General features: G+C 45.7%; 1 protein-coding gene across 4 annotated transcripts in view; it reads right to left on the minus strand.

Annotated features, from left to right (window-relative positions):
• The window catches only part of XYLT1 (xylosyltransferase 1), a 192,572-nt gene that overhangs the window by 116,570 nt on the left and 55,094 nt on the right, over positions 1-20,908 (minus strand). Inside the window, exon 1 of one of the 4 annotated variants that reach the window (XM_083800134.1) lies at positions 9,440-9,585. The exons of 2 other annotated variants lie outside the window; for them this stretch is intronic. In XM_083800134.1, the coding sequence (XP_083656260.1) occupies positions 9,440-9,460 (21 nt within the window). In that variant the 5' untranslated portion in view covers positions 9,461-9,585. Of the gene's footprint in view, positions 1-9,439; positions 19,060-20,908 lie in introns of those variants that run through there. One more of the 4 variants, XM_083800132.1, reaches the window with a different exon arrangement.

Consider the following 20,908-nt stretch of genomic DNA (forward strand, 5'->3'; position numbering starts at 1 on the left):
GCAAATTCAGCAGGTTTCTGCTGCAGGCAGCAGATCACTTCCCACAGAAGCGGCCTGTAAACCCACCAACGTCCCAGCCCTTTCCTGGAAAAGCCCCTTGTGCTGGCGAGTTGCTCAGATTCCCCTTCCTAACCTCTGGGGACAAGCTGCGACCCCGGAGCATCCCCACTGCATCCACTTGCAGCTCCACCAAGCCACTGCTGCTGGAGCAAAAAGAGGCGAGAAAGAGGAGCGCCAGGCTCCCTGAATTCTCCCTTTGCCTTCCCACCTCCCCTGGCCACTGTCCCCACGCCAGGCAGGATGGCACAGAAGCGTTTACTCAGGACTGTGCTGGCTGGAATACCAATGCAGCCCAGCAATGAGCTAAAGAGCAAACAGGAAGGAGGGAAAAAGCCCTCTGCCACTCAAGAAACAAATAGCTGGAGAGGAGCTCTCCCAGCAGGTACCACATTGCAATTCTGAGCGCGGCCGTATCGGGGACCAGCTCTAGTGACAGAGAAGGCTCCTCGAGGAAAGCAAGCTCCAGGTTCTTACTGCTTATAAAGGCAAAGCCAGCTCTTGTTGTCAGCAGATCTGAAATTGTTGCCCTTTATTATTCTTTATTAGCATCAAATTATGTTAGCCAAGCGGATGTGAAGAAATCTGATCCAAGCAGAAGCCTTCTGTAAATACTGATGTGAAGAGATGCATTCTGCATGCGATAAAAGCTGAGAATGAGCTGTCGTTTTTACTTAGTTTAACTCATGCACTGTCCTTTATAATAGCGAAAGCCTTTATCACAAAGAAACAATGTTAGCCTCTGTCTATGGCCCAGAATCTCATTTTATGCTCAAAATAATTTTATGCCCTCCAAAAGCAAGGACTTTGAAAGCCTGCGAAAATCTGCATAGGCTATTACTGGCTCCCAGAGTTGCTCAAGAGAAATTCAAAAAGAGCAGACATAGGAATCTATTAGGCAACGTTTTCTCTTGGCATTGAAATCTCTAAGCTAATGAATGCTTTGGAAAAAGCAACAAGATTACTATCATTCCTAATTCTTCGACCAAATGATGAGCTGGGCAGCTTCCAGTAAACAAGTGGTTTGTGATAATTTTATACAAGCAATTAAAGTAAGTGGAGAGTCACTTGAATTATTTTTTCCTTCCCTGTTTGTGAATAAACGTGTGCTACTTTGCCAAAATTCCCCACAGACACAGAAAATTGCAGCAGAACAGCCAGGAGTAGAAGTTGAAAAAGCCCCTGTTCGTCTTATCTGCCATCAGCTGCCATGAGAGGGGGACGACAATCACAGCGTTGCACAACAGCTGTAACTACAAATTCCTCTGCTCCGTACAGTCAACAAGACTGTTCCTGTACCTAAGTGTGTTAGTTTAGTGCCCGTTTTATAGACCGAGGTGGAATGCTAACAGTCCCCACCCAGAAATCGATACAAAGGAGAAAGTCAGCTGCATCGTCCCCATGCACACGCAGGGTGTTCGGGCACAGTCATGCTTGGAAAATACAAAATAGCTTCTGGTGGCAGGTCAGTGACGGTACTGAGCACGAACCTGTATCGTGAGCTGCAACCACAGCCTCCAACAGCCACAGCCAGGTCTCCCGAGCAGAGCTCACAGCCCGATGCTCCATGTTGGCCACACCACACTCCCATGGGTGACCCAGCAATGTCATTCAGCCCCTGGCCATTCAAAGATGCCATTGGGGACTGTTTTTTAAATCACAACCAGCAATTGGTAAAATAGTTATTCATTTTTCCCTTTTTTTTTTTAAAGCTGGAATATTCTGTGTTACCAACAAAAATGCACAGGCAGAACAGAATACAAAGATGTGAGTTAAGTATGTGTTTTTAAATGTATTGAGCAATTGGATTGTTTGCAATACTAGTTATTCTATGCAGTATCTGTATTTCAATGCAATCTCCTAGAAGAAACCAGTACTTTTTATAACAAACTTACAGGTATTTTAAAAGGGGTTCTGGGAACTGGTTGGCATAGAAATTTCTGAACCTGTACAGTGACTGCCACGTCTCCCTCTCCTTCCAGCTTCCCAAATTCCTCTTGCCTTGTAACCCGCCAAATGCTTTCTTATCTAATGAAAAGAAAACCTTTCCGAATAAACTTTTAGGAAGAAAACCTCTAAGGCTATGAACCTCCAGCATCACTTTTTCTCTCCCTGGGTGAGAAACTGGGCTTGTGGATTGATGTTAGACCCATAAGTGTGTGAAGGCAGTGTCCCAGAGGGCCAGGGAAGCGGGACAATTCAATACGGAGCACCTCCCAGGAACATGGGATCCACCAGGAGGAAAGGTCTCCCACGGGCACATCAGTGACAGGAGCAAGGCGGCACTAGCAGCGCAGCAGCTGGTGCCTGATGGACTTGGAAGCAGGCATGACAAAAGCAGAAAAACGCATTTATTTCTGCTGCTCTTCTATAGGCATTTGGGAAGGCAGAGGGGGGAAGAATGGTGAAATGAGGAGTTTCCAACCCCAGAAAAAAAAAACATGCATCAAGTCGGATGAAAACGGCATCAGTCTGAGAATAAAATGGTTTACCCACTACACATATATATACACACACACATGTATATGCGGGCAGAACCAAACGTGCAAACTGTAAGACAATTACCTGACATGAAAAAATAAGCTGACAAGTATTTGCAGGAAATAATTTAACACCAGTCCTCTTCACTGTAAGTCTGGCATTCGCAAAATGCAAAAGAAAAAAAGTCTTTAAGAAAGAGTATTTAATTATTCAAGGATTGTTTTAATTGCTATTACAAAGCAGTAGCTTTTAATTACAGATCATATTAATACAAACATGATCTGATCATGATCATTAGGAGTTACTGTAGTGCTCTTGTTCACCAACACAGCGCCTTTGTATTTAAAGTAAAATTATGTCATTAAAAAGCCACGGGAACTTCATCATTAATGTGTGGGTAGTGTAATCTTAATTTCCTCCTGCAGATATTGAACTGAGACCAATCATGCAAGATTTTCCATTATGTAAAACAACTGTCACTTTTCATTACACAGAATATGAAGCAAAAGGAACGCTGAAATAACAAGGCTGAAACAACAGTTTTCCAGATTTAGAAAACCCCTTGGCACGCTTTGTCTAGGAGCACGTTTTTCAATGCCTACGTTTTCCCAGAAGCTCTGAAAACAGGTGTAATGTCCCTTCATTTGAGTTCAATTCTAGGTCAGCAAATAACTCAACAATAGACTAATTCATTTATCCTTCATGCTGATGATGGTACAATCTCAAGTGTCTGGGGGATTTTTTTATTAATTTAAGAAAAACCTGACTGAAGATCACCGCAATTGCCAGAAGCTAAAGATTTTAGCTCTTGATAATACAACAAAAAAAGGTCAAGCAGATTTAATGGCGAACTGTGTAAAACCAGAAGTAATGCCTGATTCAGAAAGAGAAAAAAACTTCAATAACAACTCATATCAAGCAAGTGCAGACTCTGACATCAACACCTAGGGACGTGAAAGAAGACGGTCAGCTTGCAGAAATGTTAAAAGAAGGGCTCAGCCCTCCAAGATCCTGTGCATTTTATGAAACCAGGCAAGAAGGAAGGAAAATGTAAAGCAAACAGCTTTATAAAACATAATAAATGTAAAAACATCTAGGTAACTAAAGTTTAAATACACTCATCAGAATGTACACGGTATATAAATGATGAGAGGATGAGGAGTTTCATAAACACGCTTACAATTATTCTCCAGAAAACCTGGACAGTTGAAAGAAATGAACCCTGGATTAAGCCTACTTAACACTTAGTTAGCCCTCAGCTTCCTTCAGACTGTAATTTCTGACCCAATCTTGAACCTTGCTGTTTGGCATCCCTCCTGTCAGATGCCATCTACGCAGATACAATGCCCTTTGTGTGTTTTCCTTTTAATCTTGTCACATCTCTCAGCTTCTGCTTTGGTGTTCGATAGTTCACCTTTTGTCTGATTGCTGCTCTTGCTCGGGTTCCAACCTTTGCAGATCTGAGGACCTGTCAGACAAGGAACAAAAGACTCTTCTAAATAGATAAGGGAACACAAAAATAGCCAAGGGTCAGATTCTGCTCGCAGTTAGGACAGCGGACGAATCGTGTGAAGTGCTGTCAAGATGAGTCAGCCTTCATCTGCTGGCTCTCTGGTGAAAGCAGACAACATCTCCAAAACTTCTCAGCCTTAAAGCGGCAGCACAGCTCTGGGCGAGGACCAGAAGGTCAAAGCAAAGGGCAAGGGTGCTGTGTGCACTGACCCGAAGCTGCCTCGAGCACTGCTGGACCCGGGGGACCTGTATCAACACGAAGGCCTCGGTGCCAGCACGACCCAGAAGCCCTGCATGATTTCACGCTTCTGTCTGAACAAAACCATCCACAGACACACTGGGATCTCAAAAGCCACCAGTATTCTCCAGTTCTCTGTCAACAACGAAAGCCCTCAGGCAAAACTTCTGGAATGTTCCCTAAGAAACCTTCAGCTCACAACCCTACCTGTTCTTTCTCAGAAGCCCAACACATTGGCATCAAGACCTTGCTTTCTTCTCCTCTATTTCCAAAGTTTTAGATAAAGCAACATTTTCACAGTAAGTTTAGTAGTTTGGCTTAGATCTAAAGGTTTATTAGTCAAGCAGAGCGATCTGAGTGTTGATGAAAATGCAGCTCTGACACTTCCAGCAGTTAACTCCCCAGGACGGTATGACCACAGTGGTGCAAACACAAGTGCCGGAGCAGACTGCACGACTGCACCACGCAAGGTTAAAACGAGGATGGGATTCTTTGCCTTGCTGAGGGCTCCTACGGCTTTCCAAACACACAGCCCGCCCACCATCATGCTGTGGGCATACGGAGTGAATTTGCAGGCAGCACAGCTCCGCAGGACCTGAAGAGCAGGTGAAGTATTGCAGCCACAATGGTGGTGGAAGGCAAGGGAAAGGCCAAATGTCCTAAAGCAGAGTCTGTCTTGCATGCCATGGTGCTGCAAAGCCACTTAACCACAGTGATAAGGGATTTGCCAGATGTAGCACGCATTCAGTACCCTCACAGCAGAACACAGCTCCACTAGGGCAGTTTGCGATATTCAAAGAAACATGTTTTTTTTCCCATGACAAGGAAAATGCTTTGAGGTTATGTTCCTAGCATAACTAATAACTCTTCATAATAATGGCATCTGCTGTTTTGATACATTTACACTTTGCATATAATTTAAATACTACACATTTCTTGATTTTATGCGTATCAGCAGGCATATGTATCAAACAACTTTTTAAAACAAAGCTGGAGAAAAGCCTGTTTGTCTTCGCTGCAAACTCTTACTTGCAACCTCTCCTACAAAGGACCAGGTGAACAACAAAAAAGGCACAGGAGTGGGTGGAAGGAAAAAACTCTTTGTTAGGCATCCTCTTTGTTGATCCAGTTAAAGGAAGTACGATCTTCAAATACTAGTTAAAATGTAAAATACACATATATATACCCACATATATTCTGTTTCGTAACGGCAACAGATAAAGCTGCTGACGTGGCACTTTCCCGGTGTTTGCACACAGTGACTAAGGATTACAGGGTTCGTGAATGGAAGCTTTTTATATCCTAGTGAAACTTCAGGTGCTAAGACGCAGAGAGGCAATTCCTGTCTGTTATTCAGCAAAGGTTAGGGAACAAAGGAAAAATCATCACATTGCTTCATCTCATCCATTCACACAATGCATGGTGACTCATGCCTGCTGACAAAGCCTGGGCTCCCAAGGAAGCCGAGAGAATCTCAGCGTTGATTTTTTAATTCTGAAGTGAGGATAGCTGCAATTATCACTCAGCTGCCGCTCACTCCACTGAAACTAGTATGTGCCTAAAACAGCAAATAAAACAAATACACTGGAGCCAGACGGGAGCACCTCCGTGCAGCAGCTCCCACCAGTTTTCCAGGAGCTCGGTTGCAGCCCGGAGTTGTTCCTTCAGGCAGCAGCAGCCTGAGCTGGACACTGACACAAGTCAATCCAGGTGGAGGCTTGGGGTGTATGGACACTGTGCACGTAGCGCGATGAAAGTAGAATAATCACTGAGTAGCACATACCTAATTAACTAGGGCTGACCTGCTGTATTGGGAGAATTCAAAAATCAGTGGTAAGCGACAGGTGAGACAGATGTGCAGACCTGCATGGGAAGCAGAAGGCATTTTCCACAGGAAAACTACAGCTCATCTAAAGCAAAATACGAGGCAGCAAATTCAGTTTGCAGATTCAGCAAATTCAAAGGGAGAAAACAAGGATGATTTATCTCTGAGTTCTTGCTGCAGTCTGTGGCCAGCTTTAGCTAAAACGCAATAAATGTCTAATGCTTATACAGCATCTTTCATCCCAAACACTCGACAACACACATCTCCACTGAAATATTGGACATTTCAATATCAACACGAGCAATAAATAATTTACACACAAAAAAATAAACCATCTTTCTGAACTCGTTTGGCAACCTGTGGGCGACTCTTCCCAATTAAGATGTCCCGTACAGATATCAAACCAGCACTCCTCTAACCAACATTCCCTTTCTTAGAAAGTTTAAACAAAATCTCAGCTAGGCCCATAATCCATTTACATAGAGGAGTCTCCCTACACAGCTCACGGAAGTCCACACACAGAGAAATGAGAATGTGCTGCAATGTTAGATCTAGCTAAGGTCATGAAGTCTTTTGGATGGAGTTCTGGCAGCTGATAGTTTGTGTCCCACTAATTTTGTAGGTCAACTAATAAACGCTGTGATGCCAGACATTTGAGTACATGGTCATTAAGCAATACTTCTGCAAAGCCTGAAGAGCTTAGATGCTACCCATATGGTCTGCAGCTAATTTTAGCCACCAGTGAAGCAAACGCATGTTGCTATAATAAGAAATACAACTGCTGTACTGAGATGACACCATTAATTTAGGAACTACTAAGCAGGAGCTAGCAGTCCCTGCTATTCCAATTGTTCATCTGCAGTAAGGAATGATTTGTCAAGTGAAGCACACTGGTTACTCAATGACTTACAAATCAGGCCCAAGCAGCTTTTCAGTAGCTCACGCACATCACAGAATTAGTGTGGCCTGCACTGCTGTTTGATGTGATGTGAAGAACTGGAAAACATGCACATGAAGCAGTGACAGAAGGTAGGAACACGAGAGGAAAGAAAAGGAAAGCAAGCAGATTAAGTTTTTCTCTGCATCAAATCCAAAAGAAGACAATTTCAGATTAATTTTAAGTGACTACAGCTAATTGACATCAAATAAATGATAACTGCCGCTCTGTATTGGAGATCGGAGACTGGCTACCTACGCAGCCTCAACATTGCTGTGTCCCAAAGAGTGCCAGACATCAGAAAGCTGCAACTGTCCCGGCACCTGCAGAACAACCTATGCGGACAACAGATGCGATACAAACACTCAGTGTTCAGCTTCACAGCTGCTGGGAGAGGGGCTGCCAACACCACGTAGCATGTAACGTGCTGCTGCCACCAGCCAGTCCTGCCACCGGCATAGCTCGCGTGCTCTCTGCATCCCTGAGCTAAACCTGGTAATAGCTGCCGATGTCGTTCTCAACTGTCGTTCTCAACTGCTGTTTCCTTCCCAGCCACTCTTTTTACTCACCCAAGCAATCCACACACCGCATTTCCTCACTGCCTGTTGCAATCTATCTACACTGGCGGCCTCCGTGTGCCCCGGCTCAGGGCAGCCACCTGCCCTGCCTGGCCACCGACAGTGGTTCTTCAGCAGCTGACCCATTGCTGTGCCTCCCAGTGAAAACTGCCTGCATGTTTTAGTAATTCACCTTCCCAGGAGTACAACAAAAACATGTAATGCTGGTTTCAGACCTAGCCTTACAAGCAATGAAACCTCTTGCATAGATTAGCCTGGAAAATTCAGCAATTTGTTAGCTTCTTAAGAAACTAATCACACAGAGATATACATTTTATTTTGCAAATGACGGGAATGTGCATCATTTTCTATGTGTATTCTGATATGCAGGAAGAACAAAACAAGGTAAGAAGCAACTTAGACAAGCTGTAAAATGGTATGTAGGCATGGCTCTGAATTCCTGTCGTCATCTGAAGGAGCATAAGGATTCAATTAGAACTAATGAATGATAGCTCTTTACTTTGCAGGTTTTTAACAGGTCAGCTATTACATGAAAGCTTTTTAGCTCTACACAGAGACTTTTTCAAATAAAGAAGTTTCCTAACATAGAAAAATAATTAATCAAATCAGTCGTGAAAAGGCCAAAATAGGTCCCAAAGCATACTGAAGTTTTAAGCAAGTCTATGAGATACATACCTTTGAAACCCTATCTGTCTTATTTACTCATATGAATAGATGTAAGGATCCAGGCTATGAAGTCACCTGCAAAACTGGGAGGGAGACAGATGTATGACAGCACTACAAATCATCCTTTAAGTCGAAGGGATGTGGGAAAACCCAGAGGAGAAAGGGTTGCTCAAGTGCTCTTTTTTCTGATTAGCCCGCTTGATGAACTAAAACTATATTCTCATGTTGCTGTTACTCGTTACAGCCTCAGCAGAACAACAGCCGAAAAGCCAGCTCTTTGCGCAGTGCTGGATGTGACCCTGTCCTTGGCTCGCCACCCACTCACGGCCGTGGGCTCTGCCCATGTTCTAGCACTGTGAAGACTAAACTCATGATTTCCCAGCATCTAATTTAATGGCTTTTTCAAACCATAAGATAAATGAGAAATAGATTTAATACTTAAGAAAAATCTTCAAGTTAGTAATTCTAATTAAACAAACACACAAACAAACAACAACACACTATCTTTTCTTCCAGCCTTAATTGTATGTGAAATAGAGATGACCATATCAGGATTTTTATTTTTAAGATCTGGGATTTTCTGAATTTGCATTTCACCTTTATTTGGATGTTAGAAAAAACACCAGGGAGTGACATATCCAAGGGATCTCATGCTGAATAACGACAGTTACACCATTAAAGGTCTGTACTCTCATAACGAACCCAAGCAGGTTATAAGACGTGAACTCATTGCTGTATCCTCCAGTTAAGCAGCCTGCCAATTGGACCTCACCCCTTCTTTCTTTTTTTTTGTTTCAAAATACCCTTTTTTAAAGCTGGTATTTTGAGCAGGGGCAGACCTGAAGCTGTCCATCACCTGAGATGGAAGCAGAGCCATGCCCAATGTGATACGATAGCAAAGGAAACGAGAAGGCACCCAGGACTTTGTGATTTTAAGACTTAGTACGTCATTAAATGGCCAAAGCACAAACCTAGAGCAGATCAATATAAATATTTTCAGAGCTAAGGGAAACATCTCTCAGTACTAGCAGCGAACAGGAGACCAGAAAGATTTCCTTCGCTGCAGTACACTTTTGGGCTGAACTAAAAATGATATTCACTGCTAATTTTCAGAGTACAGAAAAGGAATTCTTCCCCACACCTACCTGGGAGACTTTGCTCAGCATCCTGTACTTGCTGAAAGAGTAACGCTGCTTTCCTACAGTGGCTGAAAGAGCGGCTGTCTGCGGCTCCGCTGAGGTGCCATCGCGGCCTCCTCCTGTGTCCTCACACAGAAATCCTTGAACCAGCCCCGGGCCACTCTGCACACACAAAAGGGGCCTGTGCCGGAGCACAGAGGAGCTTTCAGCCTGGGCCATGCGGCGAGCGGGGCCGGAGCCCGGCGGTGGCCACAGGAAGCCGGCGTCTCTGCCGGCCTCCACACAGAGCCGCCACTGTGGAGCCTGGGGAGCCCCGGGCACCGGGCAGCTCTGGGAAGGAAAGGAGGGTGCCCCGGCCCTGCTGCCACCTCCGTGTGTGTGCCCCGGCCCTGCTGCCACCTCCGTGTGTGTGCCCCGGCCCTGCTGCCACCTCCGTGTGTGTGCCCCGGCCCTGCTGCCACCTCCGTGTGTGTGCCCCGGCCCTGCTGCCACCTCCGTGTGTGTGCCCCGGCCCTGCTGCCACCTCCGTGTGTGTGCCCCGGCCCTGCTGCCACCTCCGTGTGTGTGCCCCGGCCCTGCTGCCACCTCCGTGTGCCCACAGGGAAAGCTCTGTGCCACCAACGGCAAGGAGCGGCTGCTCCCTGAAGGGAGCCCTCTGACACCTGCTCCTGAAACCATTTGGAAATTCCCACAGCGCTCAGCTGTTTAGAGAACGGACATATAATAAAATAAAACCAATAAATAAATAAATAAATAACCTTCTCTGTCAGGGCGGATTTTCGGCTGGTACATCAGGGAAGCTCTATGCTCAGGAAAGAACGGGGCTTAAACTAGAAAGACACTCGGATGGAGTCAATTGATTTCCACTTATTTCACTCTGCTGTATGTTAGGCAGCTGCTGGCGAGGAAGAGGAGGCAGCAGGGCCTTCCTGGCCCCGCTGACAGGCCCGTCAGGCTGCCACAACACTTCACAGGGCCAGGGCACCTCCAGGACCTCAATGGCTTCAAACACACACCCACGCCTGGAGGCAGTGGCTTTTCTCAGTCCTGCACCAAACTTTTGGGGTACTTCATGCAACAAAGCACTACAGAGTGCTTTCCCAGCAAGAATCCCACAGACATTCCTGCGATTGAAGGCCTAATTTGATTTATTTGGGAAGACTCCTGCGTGTTTCTAAGCTACAGGAGCTCACTGCTGTGAAGGCAGGGGTGGGGTGCGTGCTGGCCGGGGAAGGAGCTGGCTTTGGGGCTGCTGAAATCATCCCATCCACACCCTCAGGGCTGCCCACAGCTCAACAACAAGCAAAGCACAGCCTGTTTAAAAGGAAAACAGGGGATTACTTTTTTTCAACCAGCTCTGCAGTAAGTCCCATGGCAAGGTGCGCATGTGTGAGATTCAGAAGAAATGTGCTCCGACTCTAATGTGGTTTTATCTCTAAATAGAAATTCTGCTAGTTGATACAGGCGGTACAGCCTGAACTTAATAGTCTAATGGAAGCAGCTCTCTGGAGTCCCTAAGGATTACTGAAGACAAATCATAATGAGCACATCAGCGGCATAATTGCACTGCAACCCAAGGAAAAAAAAAAAGAACAGAAAATTTCGTGTTCTTTGTTGCTGACTAAAAAAATCTTAAAATAACATAGTTGCAAAAAAGTTTAGGTGGCCTGTTACTGCAGATGGCTTGGTCAAGATGTGAGATTAGGAAACAAGAATTTCCTCACCCGGCTGCCAAAGCCAGAGACGAAGGTTCCACCTCCTCCTCCTCCTCTCTGCCGTCAGGCTGGACTGGCCACTGCTGGAAGCGGCAGGAGGACCTCTACAGCAGTTATGCAATCAGCGCTTGCATGGCAATTAGTTACTTAAAATACATGCTCAGAAACGTTTTCCTTAATAACGGCCACAAAACAGTATTATGCAAGGGCAATGAAGCCGCAGGTGATTTTATAGCAAACGTAAAGCAGGTTTTACGGTCCAGCTATTTAGATGCACTGCTAGTGAGCCTGAGAGGGATCAGAATTATTTAACTTTATATGCATGTGTGTATATATATACACATGAATGTATATATATAAACATCATTAGTATCAGTCCACCCCTCCGAGGCATTCCCAAGGTATCTTGCAGAGGTCAAACACCATCCAGCATGTTCCATCAGATGGGATGTGTACCAGCATTTGCTTCCCACTGTCCCAAATCCATGCAATTCCCTCAAACCTGCCTAAGCTCAGGCCATTTGTGCTCTGCTGGCTGCCTCCTGGATTTTCTTCCTCCTCATCTTCTATCTTTTTTACCTTTTTTTTCCCTCCTCTTCTTTTTCGCCCCGCTACTATTTTCACTACTGCAAACTATTTATGAAAACTCACGTATCAGAATGGAGCAATGTATCAAAACTGCATTTCAGGTCGTGTATAAGCAAATAAAAGAAAAAAAAGTTAGTTGTTTCATATGCCATCCAGGGGAAGAAAGGGTCAGGACCTTGCAACAAGGGACTTCAAACCTAGCAGTTTTAACCTAAGAGCACAAGATGACTGAACTGGCTAAAAGCGTTCCCTTCCTTTGGGCAACTTTGGGTTTAGTTTGTAGCAGTGCTCTGCACAATGCAAATGCACAGAATCAACATAAATTTATAGCAATGAGGGCATTTAAGTTTACCATATGATGGATCTATGTCTGACACAAACCCATTTATAAAAGCTAACGATCCCTTATCAGCAGAGTAACCTGCTGCTCTCTATTAATTCCAGTCAGAAATTTCAGGGTTTGTACTTCTGAAAGAAATTTTGTAGTGTGCCAAACTGGAAGGCAGGATCTTAAATCTTTTCTCTTTATACGAAATAAGTTTTGGCAACAGAAGCATGTCTTGGCTTAGCTCTGAGGTGAAAGGACTCCTGTAGAAACCTGAGGCTGCTGTTTTATATACTGTCAAATTCTCTGCCCATTTTCAGCTCATCCCAGTGGTTTAAGCAGTCTTAAGCTGCTGGTGCTCCACCTCAAAGGCTGCAGAGCCCAAAACTTTCCTCTTGTGTTCCCTGGCAAATCCTCTCCCAGGTCTGTGCCACTCATGCCCTGACGTGGACAACCCGATCATCGCTGCCAGCTCTGCTGGGGACACTTGAGTGTGGTGGCTCTGACAGACGTCATCGAAAGACGTAACAAGTTACATCAATCGCCCTACAGAAACATACCATCAGCCAAAATACTCACTTTTCCACAGTCTGTGACTACAACCATCGCTACAACAATTACATTTCCCTACAAGTGCTCATTTTGCTCTCATAAATGCTCCCTTTACACTGCATGACTGACCTTAAGTCTGCATTTTCCAGGAGTTTAATTCCTCTTTTTCCCACATGCAGTGACACTTAAAGACAACTTTACAAAGGCATTTAGGGACCTAAGGATAATAACTGGTACCTCAGTAGGTGCCTCAAACCCATCAAAGCTGGCATGGGAGTTGTGCTTTATCTCATTAAGTGTTTCTCCTTTGTCTTTAAATGCCTAAATATCACAACCTGTTCTGAAGCAGATCTAACACATATGCTTGGGCTGCAATGTTCCTTGCGTTCCCATTACAAATGCCCCACTGCAGAGCATCTTCGGGCCTCAGAATAAAGCTTAAATGAACTTCGAATAAAAACCCAATTTCTTTGGGGAATAGTCTGCAATTGTTTGTATTTGACAATGCACCTGCTGAGACAGAACAAACGACCCTTCCCTAAAAACTAGACAGGCACTAACCTCAGCAACAGCAAAGCTTATTTTAGGGCTTTGCAGAGGATGGAGTCTCTTCAAGATCCCCAAAGGCATCTCTGTAACAGAGCCTGTTATTCTAGTGTTTTCCCCCAAAACTGAGCAATTAAGATGTCCCAGAAGCACAGTTATAAACCAACTTTACAAAGCAATCTGCACTTCATGGTAGCTGCTCTTTATCATTTTCCAATCAACACTAGTTGGCTTCTAATTGATTTTATATTATGTCCCTTACCAGAAGTAAGAATACTGTGTTTACTAGGGCAGCACAAAGAGGGCAGGCCTATTCTTACTGCTGTATTTAATGCTGCTGCTAATCATGGAGATTAGTCTGAAACAATTACAACAGCTAATTAAAGAACAATGCGGTTTTTGGCATCTTTTCTCAGACGGCACTATTGGGAATTCCTAACTCAGGCAAAGCAGGGATAATTAAAAATCGAGCTCTGGTTTCCCCTGCACTGGCAGCTGGATCACGCTGATTAAACTGCAAATAAAACACATGAAACCAACACTTTGTAGTGTATCCAATTTCACTTAAAAGGGCCTTTAAAACTGAATCATAAGCAGAGAAACAGTGCACAGCGAATTACTTAGCTAAGGCTGGCTATGCACTCCTCCCTGCATGCACTTGCTCTCTCCTGCGCAGCGCGCAGGATGCTCAGCACTGCAGGGCCCATGAGCCGCTCACGGCCCTTCCAAAGGCACCTTGGTTCGAGCAGATGCCGTGTGAGCACCAGAAGCAACCGAGCTCACACTTAAATAAAGGCATACAATCCTGGACGGCCCGTAAGGACAGCAGATCTGTGTGCAGTAGTGACACCTCGGGCTGCTACCAAGGGGTGAGACGGGGCTCGACCCCTTCCCAGGCATCCCCGGAGGGGCCGAGCAGCCGGCACCAGCAGCAGCTCTTGGAGCAGCCCCTTTCTCACGCTCAGACCATGGCACCACCTCAGGTAAAAGTGCAGGAACCCAGACAGACTTACATAGCTTCGTAATGAATATAATAGAGATAATAATGTTTACTCTTGGCTAGCATTTGCCTATATGCTTCTGCCCTCACAGAAGAGCAGAAAGAAAACAAACAAAGCGAAAGAGCGAGGCATGAAGGCTGATGCACGAATACCAAACGCCTCGCCTTATGCTCCTCTCGGTGTTTAGAAATCTGCCTGGAGGTTGTTCCTGCCTGTGCTCTCTGGGCAGCGACTTAACACTTCGTTGAATAGCAAGGAGATACTGCTAAGGTTTTGAAAGTAATGCCAAGTTTTATATTTATGTGGCTCTGCAGAGGAGCACCAGTATTAGATCATACTTACTGATCCCCCATCACTGCACATACCTCATGCCATGCTGATGTGGGAGCGTGACTGGACCACAGCTGTAAACCAGGAAGTGCACTGCATTTCTTTTGAAGCAAAACTATTTTTTAGCATTATATATTAATACATGTTACAAACAACAAAACCAAAAGCAGAGAGACCGTGCACTCAACACCAGCAATATTTAAGGCAAAGGAAAGGGCTTAAGGAGCAGGGTGCTGCTGCCCCAGGACCCAAGGCCCATCACCAAGGGGAAGCACTCTAGGACGAGGCCTCTCAGTGTCCCTGGCAGACGCAGGAAAGGTTGGGCTACATGGCAGCAAACGTGCTAGGAGAAATCATCACAGAGACCACGAAAAGGGGAAATACACGCATGTTCTACCTACATGCAGTCATATCATACAGGAGGCCTGCTCTAACCAGACGTCCCGGGACCAGTTTGGAAGGCTGGCTGGAAGTTACTGAGCCAGAAGTACAACTACAATAAAGGTAGGTCCCTGTGAAAAAGCCCAGCTGGAGCAGCCACACCTGGGAAGAAGCCATCAGGTGCTCAGGAAGCTACCAGCCCAGACATGAAGCGTTACAGGCAGGCACAGGAACCACCACATCCCCACCTCACCCTAGTACATGAATGCGGTGATATTTTCACAGCTAGCAGAAGATTTTCAGAATCTATGGCTCTCCTCAGAGCTCACCAGCTGCTTTGCCCAGAGCCACCCCGAGCTGTCACCTTTTATTCCTGCTGCCAAAGCCAGACTCATTCTTTGCATATGGTTTCATTTTTTCAACCAAATTTAACGAAGAAACTTCAAAAATTACTTTATTACCCTCCAATGTGTAGAAGTCAACAGCAGCTATCAGTAAAAGAAGCAGACGTTGCCCCTACAAAACCGAGCAGTGGAAGTGATGTTTGACAACAGCTCCAAGCCAAGAGAAGCCCAAACTTCAGTGTACACCCACGGGTATCCCATAACCACAGGGCACAGGGGTCATACAGCATCCCCACATCCAGACACCGAAAAAAGTCCCGCAAGGAGGGGTACTTCCAAGTGGGCCTTTCACCTTACACAGTACAGGCTTGCAGATGTGCCAGGGATGGAGCTGCGACGGAGAGATCCTTCTGCAAACCCTGTTTCAGGGCACCGGGGAATGAAACGCTGCTTTCAGTTCAGCCTGCAGGCTGCAAGAAGTGGCTGCCGAAGAACCGTGCAAGGAGAAGAGGACCAGAAGGCCGTATGAACAGTGACCTGGCCGGCAGCTCACGGCCTGATGTCAGACAGCACTGGGAGTGCTTACTGGCTCTCCTTACTGGCTCTCCTCCACCTGATAAACAGCAACTGATAACAGTTGCAACAATTCCTTTCTGTTAGCTTTCTTGCTCCGATGTACACATACCTGGTTATGCAGATGTGAGATATTCTTCAAGCTACTGTTGCTTACTATCATTTTTCTCAGTCTCCAGTAACACATAACAGGAGTTTAAGTTTGCTCTGATATTCCACAGTGCTTCTCCATCCCTGAGATGATATCTCATGATTAAATGAAATTCTGGCAAAGAATAGCAAAGTACTTCACAGCTATCCTCCTACAGCTAGTACCTTTATGTCTTCATATACCTGTGTAGAAGTAATCTATGCAAATTTTTTCTAAAAATAAGTTACTTTATATACACAAAATGATGCAAGTATAATTGTGCTTTCCAGGCTACATTCCAAAACCAATTTTAAACTTGGAAAAACTATTAAAGTGTGATAGCTAGAAAAAAAAAACTCTTAATTTTTTACTTAGTAATAAATGCTCGAAAGGACTGCAACATTTTATAAGGTCATATATAATACCAGTTACGGCACTATAGTAATTTATTATTCAGCTCCTGCAACAAATATAAATCCTTGAAATGCACATGGTTAAAATGCGGTTTAATTCTTATTATCTGTTGGCTTTAACTCAAATTCCTGCTGTGTGTTATAATGTTCAGACGATGCCTATTTCCTGCAACTCTTTAATTAAACCTGCACCGTAAGGCTTTGCCTCTGGCTATTGGTGACACTCGCTGGCAGCTGCGTTTACAGAGATGCCACCTACCAGTCCTGAGCTCCGTCCCAGCCTCGAGCCCAAACTCTGACCCCCGGTGAGATGTGCCCTACTGGCACTTCCCAGGCTGAGGTATGCTGCTCCCTTGGGCAGACATTCAATCTTTGCTATTGCATAGTTGAAGTTTGTGTCAAAAACATGGCCACTAGGAGACTGAGAAGATAAAATTCCTTTCCTAGCCTTTATTTTTTTCCCTAAAAAAATAATCTGGGGGGGGATATTGATGCTTCAGAGAGCCTGAAGCACACATGCTATTTCTCTGTTAACTGGATGAATGCCTACCACACTCCAAAGGCTGGGCTGGAAGGGCTCTCCGAAATCTGCACACCCTGGTGACCATCACTGCTCACGAACCCGCCTGGTCTGCCACAGTGAGAAAGCCTGAGCCGCTGGGACTTCTCTGGCATGTGCACACATAACACAGCCCTGGGTTTAAGGAGTATCTGCTGCTCATCTTTTATGAAATTACCAAAAGATTTGATTTTGTTTTAAAAGGAAGTAAAAAAACACCTCAAATCTCTAAAACATGTAACTGGCAAGAGCAGCTTTTCCTACTCAGCTCCACAGACCTCGACCAAGAGGAGCCTGCCTACAAGGGCCCTGGCGAACGCAGTTCAGCATCTTCAGAAAGCTCCCGGCACTTCTCTGCCGACCAGCTGCGCTCCCGTGACTGTGACCGGCCTAATGGGTCCTGCCCCCCTCCGTAGGGCACGCCGAGGCAGGCACTTTAAGTGCAGTTATTGCCCCGTGTCAACTCAAAGTGCATACATCTTTGAAATTCATTCCCTTTCAGCATTACTGCTGATAAATAATTAATCCAAATGCCTATTAAGGCAGCAAAAGCTGTTTCACTAGAATCATAAGCAAGTGTTTTTGCAGCAAGGGCCGGAGCCAGGGAACCACCCAGGTGACATCTTCAGTTCAAAGCACACCGGGACAGCTGCCCGCCCCGCACACCCCCTGGTGTTGTACTGGGTGAGGGCTGTTACCCAGCTCTGCCAGGTATTTTCCTGTGCAGAAACACAGAGTTATTGAAGACTTTAAACTATCTACTAAAAACAACAGTTTCCTAACTTACAAGACAAGCTGCAGGGCTAAGTTCAGCCCAAGTCCTATAATTTTGAATCTGAATAGAAAAATACTGCATTCTCCAAGAAAACAGCATGCACAGAACTTAGCCCTCGCTGTACTGCTTCAGACGTTACAATACTTAGGTTTTCAGGCACGTACCATATCACAAAGACAGACAATAATAGAAATAAGGACATCAGGAAAGTGTTCCAGCGCAGGCAGCATTTTGTTATCTGTAAGGAACAAAATATGCTGCCACAGAGGGAACGCAAACATTAAGCAGAAGAAATCGCATTTTAAAAAACCCTCAGATAATGAAAAACATCAAACTAAAAGTTAAAGCCGAATTAAGAATATGAAACCAAGGAGACAAAGCATGTGTGGTCAGAGCCACAACATTTACGTAGGGAGACAAGAAGGGAGGGCAGGCAGAACTAAAGGAAAAGCACAAGGACAACAGTGAAATAGTCTTTCAGGAAAAGAGCATCTGCACCAGAGAGCAAACCTCCCTCTCTGTTGACCCTATAGAGCTTCCCAGGCTGACCTCCACAGCTGGCTAACACTGCATTTTCACAGCCAGCTGAAGAACTGGAGGGTTTTGGTGATCCCAGCAAAAACCTGACTCTTTACAGCACATGCTTGACTCACTGGTGATGCTCAGACTTGGGCTCCCCCCACCTGCCCTAAAACCACCCCAGCACAGACCAGGGATGGAGTTCCCCAACTGGTGCCAGTATTTGATGCCCGAGTTTGGGGCTGCACCCAGCAGCCCAGCTGGGAAGTGGAAGGAGGGAGCAGGAAGGCTCAGCTCGCTGCTTTGGGAGCATCTTCAAGGAAATAGGGCTTTTCAAAATACACACCCTAATCCTGGAGCCGAACGGATTTGCTCAGTATGTGGGAGTCTCGCTTGGAAAGTCACTCAAGCTAAGACAGAGCAAGAATTCACCTTGGACCAACAATTCTTGATTAACTTCCTCTGCTGGCACGCCTAGTGTAAACTGGATGCTATTCCAACGTCTCCCAGATCCATCTGGAGTAAATGCAATGTTAAGTAAGGTTCTCATGATTTAATAGCATAACCTTCAGAGTGAATTTTCACACAGTGGTCAGATATGGCAGGGACCCAAGGAACATTCCTGATAGTGTCACTGTGCGTGAAAGTAAAACCCAACAGCTCATTAATAACTTCTTGTACAGCACAGTAAAGGAACAGCTTCCAAAGGGGTGTGCGCACCTTGTTGTACTACGCACAGGAATTTTTTATTTTTTTTTTTAAAGCTGGAACCAACATTTATGAAAACTATTGCTAGTGGGACAAGGCGAAGCAGCAGGAAGTTTACATGAAGATTTCCGTACGTAGTCTAAGCGCAGACAGAACTTACCAGTGCCTGGAGCATGAAGGAGGTCTCTGCCCCCCCCCCCCCGAGCTAGCGCTGCAGAAGTGACCAGTGCTTCGTGGCGATGGAAGGGACGTGCAGGCCACGAGGCAGCCTCCCACCGCCCCGTGTCACCAACACCAGGCACACACTGAGCCCTCCGCTTCCCCCAGAGACCGGGCCCAGCTGCTGAGTGCCCTGCAGAAGCTGTTCGGTGCTGCTGGTGTCGCTGCAGCCGGGCCAGACAGTGAGTGTGGGTGGGAGCACTTCAATGCTACAGCTTGGCCGGCTGCAGATGTTGCTCCAAACAAGAGTTTCCTTTGAGTTTAGGTTTCTCTGAAGTTTTCAGACTCTCAAAGCCACCCTTTATAAACAGGCCAGTCTGCTTTAGCTCAGCGGGAGCGTGACCGTGGATAAATAAACCGTCGTCCCTAAACCTGCAACCCCCCAGGCTGCAGGCTGGGCAACTTCTCCCCCGTGGCACAACCTAGGAAAATCTACTGGGTACCTTTTAACAAAACCCCACCATGCAATCACTTATTTCCTTATGAACAGCCAAGTGATACACGTGCAAAAACCTCCCCACAGAACCAGCTCACGGGCAGTAACGGCACTTGCACAGCACCAGCGCTTTTTGGGCCAGGCTAATGACTTTAAGGGAGGGAAACTCCACGAGTTACCCCTCGTGCCTGGCAAAAAGGGAGTCCTGCACAGGGTGACACAAACGAGGCCAGGGCAGGGTGGCTTCCAACTTCTGTTCGTCATCAGGATCTAAAAATTGAGATCAAAATCCCACGGGTTTTATGTCTCTGTGTCAGTTTTAAAAGGTAGGGCTACAAAGGATACAGTTATGTGCTCAAACTGGAGAAAAAATGAGTAAGGAAAGTATGTCAGTCATCAGTTTGATACCTAAAAAAGGCAACGACCTCCATTTAACCCAGCTCTCAACCACTCCATGTCAGTGTTTTCACAGAGGCACAGGCAGCAGACCTGCACAAAGGTTACCACAAGCTGATCTGGCACTTGCTGATAAAGCGTCATTGATTTGTTATTTAAATTATCTTATGCTTTTTTCTTCTTTTTTTTCATTTGGCCATTGTAAGCTACTTTGTGCAGCTATGAAGCATCACAACAGAAGTGCCAACAAAAGCCCCAAACTCAGCCCCCAGATAGGAGCTCTGGAACCGGTGAGTGCGTCGCGTGTGTCCTGCCTACCGCCCAACAACGCCGCGGGAAGGCCACAGCCAAATTAGCATCTAGGTAATATTTCATAACTAATTAACTTAGTGTCATTTTATAGGCACTAAGCGCTTGCTCTTCTAGTATCATGACCTTATTATTAGAGTTTATTAACATTGTTGTGCTTGCTGGCTAAAATCTCCAGCATTAGGAGACAGTCATCACGAACAATTACAAAAGGTAGGTAACATTTGCTACATAAGAGAGAGTACAGTTAAATGTCAAAAAACACAGAAACAAAGGAATAATAATAAAAAAATTCTTCCTGGTTCCTGGGAAGCCATGGAATAATCTGTATAATTGTACTGCATAGAAACAGTCCTGCAGCAAGTAGCAGGGAACGCACTTAACTGATGGGCTCGTGCTCTCCCCTGTCCGGTCCCTGCTGCCTACAGAGATGGGGGTCCCTTGGGGGTCCCACCTCCTGGGTACACCCTATCTGTGTCCCAGAAAGAAGCAAGCCTTGGGGGGCTGCTTTGCTCCTGGTTTCCTTCAGGGAAGGACAGGAGCAATGCCTTTGGGTGATGGGCCACGCAGTGAGCAGGCACGTCACAGCTCTGCCTGCGGGCTCCGGCAGCGTGAGATGTGGCAATCTCCCACCCTCGGTATTTTCACAGCGTGAC

This window comes from Anser anser (genome assembly GCF_964211835.1).
Source record: "Anser anser genome assembly, chromosome: 15".
In the NCBI taxonomy this organism is placed as follows: domain Eukaryota; kingdom Metazoa; phylum Chordata; class Aves; order Anseriformes; family Anatidae; genus Anser; species Anser anser.